This window comes from Anabrus simplex, chromosome 2 (assembly GCF_040414725.1).
Source record: "Anabrus simplex isolate iqAnaSimp1 chromosome 2, ASM4041472v1, whole genome shotgun sequence".
In the NCBI taxonomy this organism is placed as follows: domain Eukaryota; kingdom Metazoa; phylum Arthropoda; class Insecta; order Orthoptera; family Tettigoniidae; genus Anabrus; species Anabrus simplex.
Genome location: NC_090266.1, coordinates 589868138 through 589883526, shown reverse-complemented (window position 1 = coordinate 589883526; position 15389 = coordinate 589868138). Strand labels below are relative to the sequence as shown.

Here is a 15389-nt window from a genome sequence, read left to right as displayed (position 1 = left end):
TGCCTCAACTGTCTGAGCCGCTCAGCCCAGCTCCCATCTGAGACGTCTCTCCTCCACATTTGATTTCACTATCTCTATCCAACATTTCCTTGGCCTTCCTCTTGGGCTTTTTCCTTTGACAGTAAGGACGAAGTATTTTCTGACAGATCTCTCGCCCTTCATTCTTATAATGTGCCTATACCATTGAAGTCCATGCTCCTTTATTACACTGGTAACAGGGACCTCAAATGCCAGCTACCCTCCTATTTTCTGTATTCCTGATTTCGTCCTTTTGAGTAGTTTGCTTCATAGTTCTAATAGTTCTGCTACTACAACTACACAATAATAACATTCTCATAAAATAAACCTACATGTATAGCATTATTAAATAATCAGGATACAGTAGAAGTCCGTTATAGCGAGAAAAAATTTACTCGCTATAACGGATTGTTATATCCAATTTTTCATACAAGTTTGGAAAAATGCCATACACAATAAAATCAGCATGGTCAAAACTTGCGTTTTCGCAAATGATATCCACACTCCGGCTTGCTCGTTTGTTATTTTTTGAAATCCGATACTATGTGAAAGTGTATGTTTAATTTCACAAAGGCCTCTGTGGCAAACGTTCCAGTTTTCTTCTTCAAACAGTGTCACCTAACCTAACCGTGTATGTATCATGCATTTATTACGAAAACGTGACATCCTCTTTCATTCTGAATTTTCTTTTAGAGAACAGCAGTTGATGGCCATTACTAATAGGCTATGCATTGCCTTCGAACATCGAGGAGAGAGCTCGCAAGTGTACATAGCGAGAAAACGATACAGTACCGAAGATGACGATAGAATTTTGTGGCAAATCTTTCAGTTTTCTTATTCAAACAGCGTCACCTAACTTAACCGTACTATATGTATCACGAAAACATATTGCAAGCGCCAGTAGAGAAATGATGACATTCTTGCTATAAATTTAGATCGGAATAGCCTTATCAAAATTTAACCAGACGTGAGAAAATATAATCTAACCTCAGAAATCAGTGATGCGCTCGGCCATATCTTGAGGTGTATTGCATTCTTACGTAATTTCAGTGTAGAGTATTAAAATTAAGCGATCGTTTACTTAGCCTTTATTTGTAACGAGTTAACAACTCGTATCAACCGCGTTATTTACGTATTTCTTACAAAAACATGTTCTTCTTTTTCATTTCTTATTTTCTTTACAGAACAGCAGTTGATGGGTATTACTAATCGACTCCGACATTGCCTTCGAATGTTGACGAGAGAGCTCGCAAGTGCACATAGCGAGAGAATAATACCAAAGGTCGCATTTAGTGGCAAACACTTCAGTTTTCTTATTCAAACAGCGTCACCTAATCTAACTTAACCACTCATGTACCATGAAAACATTTATATCAAGTGCCAGTAGGAAAGTGATAACCTTCTAGTCTACCATGAAAACATATATCAAGTGCAGTAGAAAAGTGATAACCTTCTAGTCTAACTACAAATGCACTCTGCCATACCATGAGGTGTATCGCATTCTTACTTAATTGCAGTATTTAGCATTAAAATTAAGCGATTGTTTACTTCAGCTTTTATTTTTCAGAGTTAACAACTGCTATCGGACACGTTATTTATGCATTTATTACGAAAACAGGTTCTCTTCTTTAGTTTCCATTTTCCTTTATCGAACAGCAGTCGACGGGTATTACTAATCGACTCTGACATCGCCTTTGAATGTTGACGAGAGAGGTCGCTAGTGGACACAGCGAGGAAACGATGCCGAAAATGACTGATCAAATGGAATATAATCGCTGGGTGCATACATGTCGGTAACAAAAAAATCACGCACGCTTAATCGCTCGTAATAACAGGTGCATCACTGATAGGGCTCTTGCTGTAACCGAAAGATAATACACAGTTCAATATAGGAATTTTGAAGGGATAGACAAAAACTGTCGTTATAAGGGGGTTCTCGTTATATACCGTACTCGTTACAGCGGACTTCTACTGTATAATTTAAATGAATGTTAAGTTGTAGTGATTCTGCAAATACATTGACCTTCATCAGTACGAAGTAAATCCCCTATAGCTAAGTCAGAAGAACATTGAAATTTAGACGGCAACCTCTTTGGTTTAAATCCTCGTCACTCTTTTTCATTTTATTTTGTTAGAAGATAGTTTAATAGAAGAAGAAAACAAACTATAATACTAGTACAACAGTATGTACCTGTATTGTTTCCAAACTAACAATTGTATTATTTATATTGCTATGGAACAATACAAACAAACCCCATGGCACAACAGCTCCACAGGGCCATGGCCTACCAAGTCACCACTGCTCAGATCGAACGCCTGCATATTATGAGAGGTCGTGGTCAGCATGACGAATACTCTTGGGCATTTTTCTTCGCTTTCTAGGCTGGAGCCACTATTTTGCCATCAGATAGCTCCTCAATTGTAATTATAAAGGTTGAGTAAACCTCAAACAAGCCCTCGGATCCAGGTAAAAATACCTGACCTGGCTGGGAATCGAACCCGGGGCCTCCGGTAAGTGGCAGTCACGCTACCCCTATACTGCATGGCTGGCGCTAAGAAACAATAACACAAATAAAAATGATAACTTGAACAAGGCTCGAACTCTCAACCTTTGAATCAGTGAGGGCTATATCGCTGTTCCGCAAGACGCAGATTTAGAAATATTATAGTTCAGCATACTTCACAGTGCTTCTACTGCACATCTACAAGTACATGCATCGTGTAACAGCACAGGGTAACTTTTCTTTTGACAGCTGTACGTACAGGTACATGCACATTCAAATAAGTGATTTAGAAGCATCTGAGGATGTTCTTTAAGAACAAAACAAGCTATTCTACCATTAATAAACAGTCTTACTTTTCTCAGATATGTACTAGTGTTTTATAAATTTGTGTCTTGTGTTCGACAGATGAATTAAGTTGATACTGAAAAAGCATGGCTTCCATCTTAACAAAGGACCAAGCATCCTCATCAGCTCAAAGTGGAAGGTAAGTGTGATTTACTACTCACCTTTGTTGATTTTAGTACCATGAAATATTACGTCTAGTTCTTCCCTGAAAAAAGAAAAGAAAAATACTAATTGAATTGTACACTTCATCATGAGGAGGCTCAAATGAAATAAGTTACAAAGAGAGAGGAGAGTTTCCTTATACAACATATAATAGATATTTCATTAACCCACTAGCATACTATTTTTTCTGCCCTCTGGACACCTGGAATTAGCATCTGATTTAGGTGAGTAACAGCTATTCACAGATTCTCATGTGAAATTAAATTTATTACCTACAGCTATTCACAGGTTATAATTAGAGGCACATGTTTTTCGCAAAGTGCGAAATCGTGAAATTTTTGCAAAATTTTACAAATTTGGCTCAGAAACGTGAAACTATTTATTTTTAAGCAAAATTGTGAAATAATTTACGAAATTATTTCGAATTGGATCATTTGAAGATGGAGATTCAAGGCGAGTTGTGGCATTAAAATCTGATAATTGATGTCACAATCGACTTTATACCCTTTCGATATATATTGAAAGCTAATATATAGTATATCGATTGTCGCTAGATTAGCTTCCTGCGAAGCGAGAAATTTATCGTATTCATAATTACATGACGGCGTGACAGTGTATTTCATCTTGCCTGTTGAAAATCCCTGCTGATCGGTGCGTTTAATTTCCTATTTTGTGCTCAGTTTATTAAAATGGGATGTTTTTATCGAGAAAAGAATTTGCATCGGAAGGATTTTACATGTTTGACTAAACTAGAAAGATACCGATGTGCAAATACTATAATGTGCGAATTGAGTGGCAGAGAAAGGACACGTGCCTGAAACACATTATTAACAGAGTTTCACATAAAGAGAACAAGGAAAAGGCGCTAACGACGACAGGCATCAGAAGACAAGCTAGTCTCACAGACACTAGTTCAGCAGAAAATGAACGAAATACGATAAAGCCACATTCATTTTATCTACAACTCGAGCTTTTATGGAGGCAAATATTCCACTGGAAAAAGTTGATCATCCAAAGCTGAGAGAGTGGATGGAGAATTATATACCAGGTTTGTACATTACTATATAACTATTCCAAGGAAGAAATTTGAGGTTATGTTCTTCTAATAACATTGTCTGGTTATGCTAGTTTTCTCGTTTGATGACATTTAGGCCTAGATAATGCATGCTGGATACCTAATTTACTTATAATTATAAATCATTTAATTCTTTCAAATAATGTTACATAGCCCTCTAATATTAAGCCTATTGATTTTTTTTAGATGCTGGAGACTTGTCCACATCTGGAAGATTGCGGGAAGTTTATGTACCTCGAATCATCAAAGAGGAGGAGAAAGATTAAAAGAAGCTGTGAAAGATGACAGAGTTTCAATTCTTTGTGATGAAACGACTGATAAAAAAAGGGCAATTTGTGTTTATGGTTCTGATAAAAGTGCTTAGTTGTGGCGATAGTACAGTTCCGAGTTATTTGTAGAGGGAGTGAAAGTTATTGCAAATGCTAATGCTACAGAATGTTCACAAGTAATTATGAGTGTAATTCACAAACTTGAAATTTAGTACCAGAAAGTAGTTTCTATAATTGCAGATTCAGCACGTTACATGACCTCGTGTATAAACGCAGTTAGGGTTTTAGTTTCAGATGGGTTAGTACTGTAATGAGTTGGCGGGGTAGTAGGATCAATTAATACTAGACTGGTAGCTTCAATACTAAGATTTATTAGCTACGCACTAAACTACACAAGACTACACACAACTTTTTCTCATAACACACACTTACGCAGTTCGCGGGCTCTCTCTCCTTTCGTTTCTCACTTGTTCTCACACTACACAGTTTTACACTCACACACAAGGTCCCACGTCGCACGGCTACACGTTCTCTCCTTCGCCGACAGTCCGCACCGTAGCACACTAGTCCGATAATCACGGCAGTTCACATACTTCACTACACTGGCAGTCGCTCACGACTGAACCACACCAACTTCTAACTCGTCTAACTCTCACTGACTCCAGGCAGGTCTTTCCTCTCTTATATACCTGCGCTGGCCTTTCTAGAATCGTCTGGATGCTGGATGGATCCAGGAACATCGCGAGATGGAACACTCCAGATTAATTGTGGAGTCATTTCCACACTCCTCTGCTACGGGACTGCGAGCGGAAGCGAGTGGGGCTGGCCTAGCACTTAAGCGCTGCTTGTGATTGGCACAGTTGAAGCGTAAGGGGCGGGCCTATACGGTGCCGGGCCGGGCCGGGCCCACTGCCAGTTGGCATGGCGGACGCTATGACCATTACAGTACTTACGCAGTGCTGGGCTCATAAACTGACTTTGGTGGGCAGTGTGTGGGCTGTGGAACTTAGTGCTTTGAACCAATGTGTTGTACAGGCAAAACACATCTTCCTTATTACACGGAAGAGAAAGCATACATACATTCAATTCTTGAATCAAAAATATGAAAACGAATCTACTGAGGCTAAACTCTTCCCTATTCCTGTGATCACCAGGTGGAACTCATGGTTTAAAAGTGTTGAGTACCTTGGAGAATATCTTCATGATCTAGTAGACTTTGTTGAAACTAATGAAGATGAGAGTGTTGTGAACTACTTTAAAGCCTTGACCCCAAATAAAGTAACAAAAATTCATTACCTAGCTATTTTTCTTGTTGAGCATTGTTCAAAATGTTGTAACTTGCTTCTCACATTAAAGAGCTCTTCCCTTTCAAAGGGCTTTAAATTACCACAGGTTGCATTTTTTTGAGACAACCTCGGATAAACCTTCCAGACTACCAAAACAAATGCAGACACAGCATCTTTGTTTCAACCTGTAGGTAGAGCAAGCCTGAAAAAGCTGAACCACTTAATAGAGTTTGACACAGGAAAGTTTATCATTTCTTTTCTCGGTAAACTTTGTGATCCAAGCAGCATAATGGAAGGTGATTTAGAAAATTATGAACTCTCTCCGCTAATAAAGCAAATTCCCATCTTACAAGAACTTTCAATGTCAGAATACTTTGAAACATACACCGTGTTTAGGGATCTAGTTACTAGTTCATGTAGAGCAGACAGATATATTGATGTGATTGCCATTCTTCTTTGCCTGAAACCAGAATATGAGTATTTTGTCGAAGCTGCAGTGAAGGCCTATGGATCCCAGTCAGTAATGTTGATAGTGAGAGGGCATTCTCAATGTATTGTAATGTAATGTCTGAGAGGGGAGCAACTCTGACTCCCAGTAATATGGAGCTCATGATATCTCTGTCTTCCCTTAGACTGATATGTAAATTATATACTTTAGGCTCTACTTGTTAAAGTGATAGCTGATACAAGTTTTTTAAATTTCCATTCGTTGATATAATGTGTAATACTGTATGTATTCTGAGCAGAAGCATAACTCATGTATTTATATACTTATGCAAAAATACAATGTTGTTATACTGCAAATATGCTATCAATGAAGTTATTTGTTTACATTTTACTGTTGAAAAGTGGACATAAAAATTAGCGAAATTATTGATGAAATAAAATAAAAATAGCTAAATATACCAAAATAACTGTTATAAAATTAGGCAAAAATTTTCAACACAACCAGGTGCCTCTAGTTATAATAAATAATTAATTAACTAACTAATTAAGGAGTCACAAATGTTACACGTTTGGACTTTTTTGCCCCCTCTCCATTTTTCAGAGTTTTTTTTTTTTTTTTTTTTTTTTTACTCGAACCCAGCCGCTTAACATCACATTCTTCACCTACAGAATTTTCTGATTCACTGTTATTTATCTCAGGTCCACCACTGTCTTCACTATCTCCACTATCACTAAACAATTCTTCACATTTCTGACTCACTTTCATTCTCACTTCTGTGTAGAATTTTAGAAACATCCTAGCCAGCTAATAACTACCTTTTATGCAATATGACTTCTTCTGGCCTTCCATCAGATGGAGATCTGTGAAACAAGCATTCACACACAGTGTCGAACAGAACATAAATTAGAGAAAGAATGCATTCTTCCCCTTTCGAATGCTACATAACATGACATCTTTTGGCAGAACACCAAAAATATGTACTCAAATCTGATCAAGCTCACTTGGTTCTATCACGCGACTGAGAACCGTGTGTTTATGTTGTATCCCGCTCACTACTGCACAGCTGGGAGCTGTAAGTATATGCCATTGAGTTAAAATAGGCCAGCTGTGCAGTTTAATAGGACAGGCATTTATTACCTATAATCAAGTTTGCAAAATCAAACACTGGAGCAGTGAGTTGAAAATGGAGTGTGATTAAATAAGTAAGACATATAACATTCAAATCATATCATCAACATGATCAATTACAATATTTATTTATCACACTGTATAACTTCCACATTGAAAGAACCATGAACATGTTCACATTTCAAATTTGTATAAGACAATGAAGTTTGAGGAAGTGTTGAGTCTAAGAGGTCAGATTTTGGTGGCATTTCACTATATCTATTTCCTAAGAAGCATACTGGAACTAAAAACAGAGATATAGCTGATCACCGACTTAACATAACTTCTAACAAAAACTATGGTACACAAAACTGTAGTTTACTTCCGTGACTGAAGTGAATTTTCAAAAGGACAGCCATTCTGAGAAACAAATTTTAATACAATTAATACTAGTGGAAATCTCTTGTACCATTTAGTAAATAAATAGGATATAAGTATACTGAAATGTATTTGAAACATCAGCAAACTGTACGGAACGTACAGAAAACAACAACACGGTTTAACCCGGAAAAAAATCAAATAATAATTCTACACACCGTGGAAGCTTTACTTCTAAGATAGGATATAAATATCTTTGCTAAATGTTTTGTCCAAACTCAAGATGACACACGCTGTCCTCTTTGCATGGCCCAATCTGTGAAAGTGGTGTATGCTGTCCATAGACAATTCAATACTCCGTTTTTTTTTTTTAATTTCACGAATCAGTAATCAACCTAAATACGGCTAGTACCTAGAGATATCGCCGAACTATGGGCATAAGCAAAACACAGAACAACTCTGGGTATCTGACATTCCACTCACGTAAAAGAGGGTTCAGTCTAATCCGCTGAACAGACCACATCTAGACAATGGCCCATCATTTGTCCCACAAAATTGCCTGTGCTTTTCTTCGGTCAGCACTAACAGAGTTAAGAAAATCTTGTCCTCTACTAAATTCAGGGCAAGTAGCGTCAACATTTCTGTAACTTTCATACGTAATATTACCGGCACTATTCTCCCAATTCTCACCATTATTTTTAACCACTGCCTCAAGAATCTATAATCTATGATTTATGTAAAAAGTTATATTAGCACATTTAACCAATTTTGTAACAGCCCCCTCCTGCATAACCGTAGCTGATTGGTCACATGTGTAATGGTTCAAATCCTGTTACAAGATGATATCTGTATATTATTATTATTATTATTATTATTATTATTATTATTATTATTATTATTATTATTATTATTATGTCCGTATTATTATTATTTTATCTGTGAGATTACTATCACTGTATCATAATTATTATTCAATTCAATTCTGCAATGCTTGTCGCTTGAGTGATTGTAGTTAAATGTATGCCTATATACGTGTGTGTAGATTAACACTAAAAACAGGTACAGTGAGAATTGCTATATATCAGACGTTGGATGTGACACTGTTACATTGTGCAATACTGCTGGCTTTTCTGCCAGGTCAATGCTACGTCATCGTGCGTATTTAGCGCTGAGCTCACGTTCTGGAGATACCTACTGGGTGCCGCAGGGGATTTCGCCATAGGGTGTAATATTTGTCGCGAGGTGAGAGTAGATCATAGTTATTTCTGGAGATTATGTAGGTGCGTCAACCAACGTCTATAAAAGGTGGCTGCATATTGTAACATCAGTCATTATTCTACTGGAAGGAGAGGCCACAGTCGGCCATTAACTGAACGAGATGGAGAGGCCTCAGTCGGTCATTAATCGTTGGTCATTGAGAGAGTGAAGCTACAGTTGGTGGGTCACTTAGTAGAAGATACGGACATACACTTGCAATGAAGTTATACCATACAGACTTACCAATAAGTCATATGATATGGAGAAGAAGCAGTCACATGGATACATCACCAAATTAGGCGTGACACATCTACAGTAAACACCAGATCAAAGGAATACGTCGTAATTACACTCAAAGTGTTGAAGGTACAGTCAAGTGAACCAGTGAGGGATATATTTCATATAAAATTGTTAAATGTCCGGTCAAGAAGAATTCAAATTCATGCCTAGTTTCTTTCAGTTGCAATGTCATAATTTCTTATTCTCATCTGTTTTACCGCAACAAGACTTACTATTTTTTTTATATACAATTTCAAGAATATATTTTTTTCCTATCAAATTAATCTTTCGTTTCATTTAAACAGTAAAATTTCTTAACCTCAAATTTAATGGGGAAACCGAATGCCAATCTCCTTTTCCCAGAACTTATATGGTAGGTTGTCATAAGTATGCTTATTACCCCACACCCTAGAGATAGACAAGATTCTCATTCTATTATTGCTGCACTGAGTGCTAGCTGGCGCCCATCAAATAACGTATGTGTAAGTAAGCAGGTAAGAAGTAAGTGTGAGTACAAGGTCCGACAATTGTGTATTTTATGTAATGAATATTAATTTTCAGATTTTTTATTTTAAATGCAGTTTTATACTGTTAAAGCTAGTAAGAGAGTCAGGAACATATTACATTGTGTCGCCGCAAAGTGGTGCTCGAATAAATTCAGAACTTGTTCTAAATGACAGCATATCATAGGTTCATTTTGAGAAGAGTATGCACATTTAAGCCAACGGAATTATTACCGGTAAATGTCAGGAGTGTAATTTTGTGATATATGTTTGTATTTTGGTGGCATGTCAAGGGATTTGAAGAGGGAAATTAATTTGAGATCGTGCACTATCACTAGTGAACCAAAGATGGACAAGGAAGACAATAGCAAGTCACGTGATGACGAGGCTGTTGCTTCTAAGAACATCCAAGGCGAAGTTGAAAACAGGGAGCAGATGAACATGATGGAAGCTTCTGAGATAATTCAGGAAAGTGCAGAAATTGAGAAGCACACTGAAACTCAAAAGGAAGTCACGGGGGGGGGGGGGATGAACCAAGATTTTATGAATTTTCTGATGTCAGATTTACCAAGATGAGTAATGAAAATAAGAAACTGAGTGAAATGAATTGTGAAAATGTTAATAAACAGATTAACTCTCTGCGTAGCAAAATGGATCAAATAATTGTTAGGAGTAATGAAGATTTTAATAAACACACTAACTCTCTAAGGAGAAAAATAAAATTGAGTAGTAGTAGTAACAGTCCGATCAGTAGTAAAATAGATACTAAGATATTAGAGGTAAATGATCAAACATCTAAGTTAGAAAGTAAGTCAAATGAAGTGTGTGTTGAAATTGAAGGCGAAATGGAGTTGAATCGGAGCAGTCTTCATATTCAGACCGAGCAAGTTAAGGAAATATGTACAGGGGACAGTATCAATATCGTACTGTTAAGTAAGACAATTTCTAGTAATTGGGAAGTAATTCATGAGGTAGTCGAGAAAGGATTGGACAAGATTTACAATGCAGTTGGGGAAGAGACGAGGGAACAGATTAGTAGAAATGAACAAATTGAAAGCAAACATGGGCGGGTCACTGAACTACGGAACGAACAGGAAACGCTATCACAGCAGGTAAGAGAGAGAGAGAGGAAGAATTGCAGGAAGAAGTGAGAATAGTGGAAGAGAATGCAGAGAGAGTAGCGGAAGAAGAAATTTGGAACTGCCAGGGAGTGATACGGCAGGAATTTACAGGTGCGATAGTGGGAGATGTGATAGTAGTGAGTGGTTTGTTCAGTAGGGATCGTGATTTAACTAGGTTTCCTGGAAAACAGTTCAAACCTATAGAATTTGTAAAACTAGTTGAGAAGAGATTTGAAGGTAAGTTGAGGAATAATGTTATTGAATGGGAATACATGCTGGAAATCTTGTCGAATGTTTTTGTCAGTGAAAGTAAAATATGGTTTCGAGTGTACTGGGATAATATGTGTAATTTAGGAGAATTTAAAGAGAAGTTCATTGACAGGCTTTGGGAGGAATGTTTACAGGGGCGCGAGAGAGAGCGCATGATGGCTGGGAAATGTAGGATAGTAGAGAGAGGGGAAAAAAGGTTAGCCGAGTATCAGAGGAGAGGTAATTATCAGCTGAGGATTGTGTCAATGGTGATAGGGGTCAGAAGACTAACCAGAGAGAATCAGAAGATGGGAGGCGTATGGATTTGAGTTATCAGAGGGATTATGATTGGCCAAATATGAATGTTATTCAGGGGTGGTTATCGTGCCAGAGTATTCCAAACGCACAGGGAATCGGGTAAGTTAAGTGGACAGGCTCAAGGTAGAAGATGAACAGGTATGTAGTATAAGTAGTTATGTAGTGAAAATAGATTTAAGACTATAGTGTGATTGTGACCTAAGTAATGTTAAGTGAGATATTTAAGTAATGACATAGTCGTAGATAATGAAGTAATTAATGGTAGTAGTAAGTTAGACGTAAGAAGTGATCGGTTAAGTGATGTAAGTACTTGTAATACTGAGAATATACTGTAAGTAGTGAGGTAGTAACTCCGACGATAGAAATTGTGATACGAAAAAGGTGAGTGAAGGTACTATTAGATATTATAACAGCTGTTGGGTAAGTCACAGCGAGTAAAAAAAGATGATAGCGGTACTAATCACGATTGAAGATACTTGTAAGTTTCAATCATGCTTTGTTGTACCAAATCTTGGGTACTCAATTATTTTAGGAACTGACTTGGTTGCAAATCATGGAGGTAGAATAGACTCTGATTTAGGTAGTGTGTGTTTGTTCTGGGATAACACTAGCAAAGAAGTAAGTGTAAGTTATGATGGGTCTGATGAGGTAAGGTAACGTGTGTTCTATTAAAGATATAAGAGAGGTAAGTGAAGGTGTTCCTAGTGAGAGGAAATGTTGTGATGTGTGTCACGTGTCTATGTGACCAGGATCCGAGGGATAGTCTGTATGAGGCAGCGACGTGAGGTAATTTGAGTGAATTACAGGAGGAGCAATAGTGTTCGATGTTAGGTAAACATCGAGGTGTATTTAGTGGTAAGTCAGGAAGAACACGTATATGAACATAAATTTGTTGTACATGACCATTCATCATTTGTGGGAGGTAAGTACCCCATTCAACTTAAATATGCTAGTGACGTCTTAGAACAAATAAACATTATGCTGGATTACGGAATAACTGAACCATCTTGTAGCCATAGTACTGATTCTTTAATTATTGTTGCCAAGAAGGATGTGATCTATTGTGATATGTAAGTTAATAAGGGCAAAATTGATTCAGTTTGAGTGACAGAGTGCTACTCAGAGTTCCATTTTCATCATCTGCAGAGGCGGGAAATATGTCTAAATTCTTTCTTTTGTATCAGGGGTATTTCACTATTGTGAACCGTATCGGGAAGTGTGCATATTCCTTGAAAGATCAGGAAGGGAAATTGTCTGTATTTCTAGTATTATAAATGTGAAGAAGTACTTCAAATGAGATTTGTTGTGATATTAGTAAGATGATTAATTTTTGTAAGAAACTGGCAAAATAAAACTATCTGTGAATTTGCATGTGAACCACGTGTCGTATTGGTGTATTGGAAGAATAAGTGCTACGTTGTCATGTACTGTATGACAAAGCGGAGAACAAAACATTGGACAGTTATCTACGATAACCATATGCGAGGAAAGTACTCACATAAGTGATATTTCACTAAAAGTTTTGATATGTTAAAAAAAAGAAGAATGTTGTACATTCATTTAAAATTATTTGTATGTGTTAAACTGAGTGCTGTACTCGAGAATTGTACGAGAGGGAGAGAATGGGACACTGGACAGTTATCTACAATGACAATGTGCGAGAAAAATTCTCAAATTTGCGATATTTTATAAAAGGTATGGATGTTGAAAAAGAAAATTATTGTTGTATACTCATTTAAAGTGTTTATATGTGTCAGTGTTATATATAATTTTGTTCATAAATCAATCAATTCTTTGTTCTTCGATTATTTATGAGGGAGGCGAATTGTAACAGTTCAAATCCCGTTACAAGATGATATCTGTATTTTCATCATCATCATCATCATTATTATTATTATTATTATTATTATTATTATTATTATTATTATTATTATTATTACATATGTGATATTATTACTATTATTATTATTATTATTATTATTATGATAATTATGATGTCCATACTATTATTATTATTATTATTATTATTTTATCTGTGAGATTACTATTATTGTATTATAAGTATTATTCAATTCAATTCTGCAATGCTTGTCGCTTGCGTGATCGTAGTTAAATGTATGCATATATATGTTTGTGTAGATTAACACTAAAAACATTTACAGTGAGAATTGCTATATATCAGACGTTGGATGTGACATTGCTACATTGTGCAATACTGCTGGCCTTTCTGCCAGGTCATCGCTATGTCATCGTGCGTATTTAGCACTGAGCTCACGTTCTGGAGATACCTACTGGGTGTCGCAGGGGATTTCGCCATACTGTGTAATATTTGTCGCGAGGTGGGAGTAGATCATAATTATTTCTGGAGATTACGTAGATGCGTCAACCAACGTCTATAAAAGGTGGCTGCATATTGTAGCGTCAGTCATTATTCTATTGGAAGGAGAGGCTACAGTTGGCGATTAACTGAACGAGATGGAGAGGCCTCAGTCGGTCATTAATCATTGGTCATTGAGAGAGTGAAGCTACAGTTAGTGGGTCACTTAGTTGAAGATACGGACATACACTTGCAATGAAGTCATACCATACAGACTTACCAATAAGTCATATGATATGGAGAAGAAGCAGTCACATGGATACATCACCAAATTAGGCGTGACACATCTACAGTAAACACCAGATCAACGGAATACGCTGTAATTACACTCAAAGTGTTGAAGGTACAGTCAAGTGAACCTGTGAGGCATATATTTCGTATAAAATTGTTAAATGTCCGGTCAAGAAGAATTCAAATTCATGCCTAGTTTCTTTCAGTTGCAATGTCATAATTTCTTATTCTCATCTGTTTTATCGCAACAAGACTTACTATTTTTTTATATACAATTTCAAGAATATATTTTGTTCTATCAAATTAATCTTCCCTTTCATTTAAACAGTAAAATTTCTTTTCCTCAAATTTAATGGGGAAACCGAACGCCAATCTCCTTTTCCCAGAACTTATATGGTATGTTGTCAAAAGTAAGCTTATTACCCCACACCCTAGAGAGTCAAGATTCTCATTCTATTATTGCTGCACTGAGTGCTAGCTGGCACCCATCAAATAACGTATGTGTAAGTAAGCAGGTAAGAAGTAAGTGTGAGTACAAGGTCCGACGATTGTGTATTTTATTTAATGAATATTAATTTTCAGATCTTTTATTTTAAATGCTGGATTATACTGTTAAAACTAGTAAGAGAGTCGGGAACATATTACACATGACTAAGCTCGACAATGAATTCAAGGCTGTGTGAAAACTGCTTAAAATACCAAACATTTGGTTCTAATACAGACTGACCTTTATAAAATATCTTAATATAACTATTAAAAATTAATTTATTCTTATTTTTGTACAACTGTACTTCAGGCCACTTCGCTATCATCATTGCTTTTGTAGTCACATCGGTGGTCCAAATCCTTGTTTTCACTCTCCCCTTACCAGAGCAGAAGAGATTCTTGTTTCCTTAAATCATTTTCCAATGATATTAGGAGTGATCAGTCCCCACCCACTTACGATTCACTCATAGATTACATGAAAGGTGGGTAGCTCAATTTTGTTTATTTATGTATTTATTTATTTATTCTTCAAGCATAAGGCTATTCACCGCTACCAATGGGAGGCTACAGGTACCAGATCCATAATAGACTATATCTTAACAGGCTCTGAATTCAGGAAATATGTTAGGAATGTAAGAGTTTTTCGTGGATTTTTCGATGATACAGACCACTATCTGATCTGTAGTGAACTAAGTATCTCTAGGCATAGGGTAGAAAAAGTGAAATTTATCTGCAAACGAATCAGGGTAGAATATCTCCAGGACGAGGAAATTAGAAGTACATGGATATGATTAGTGAGAAGTTTCGAACAGTAAACAGTAAGCAGGTTCAGGATATAGAAAGTGAATGGGTGGCATACAGGGATGCTGTAGTAGAAACAGCAAGGGAATGCCTAGGAACAACTGTGTGTAAAGATGGGAAAAGGCGAACATCTTGGTGGAATGATGAAATGAGAGCAGCCAGTAAACGTAAAAAG

At 36.7% G+C, this 15389-nt stretch overlaps 1 protein-coding gene across 3 annotated transcripts in view; it reads right to left on the bottom strand.

Moving 5' to 3' along the window:
* Positions 1 to 15389, bottom strand: part of Sin1 (SAPK-interacting protein 1) — a 214920-nt gene that overhangs the window by 48717 nt on the left and 150814 nt on the right. For all 3 annotated transcript variants that reach the window (XM_067140978.2, XM_067140980.2, XM_067140979.2), the window contains one exon: positions 3029 to 3072. In XM_067140978.2, the coding sequence (XP_066997079.1) occupies positions 3029 to 3072 (44 nt within the window). The remainder of the gene's footprint in view (positions 1 to 3028; positions 3073 to 15389) is intronic.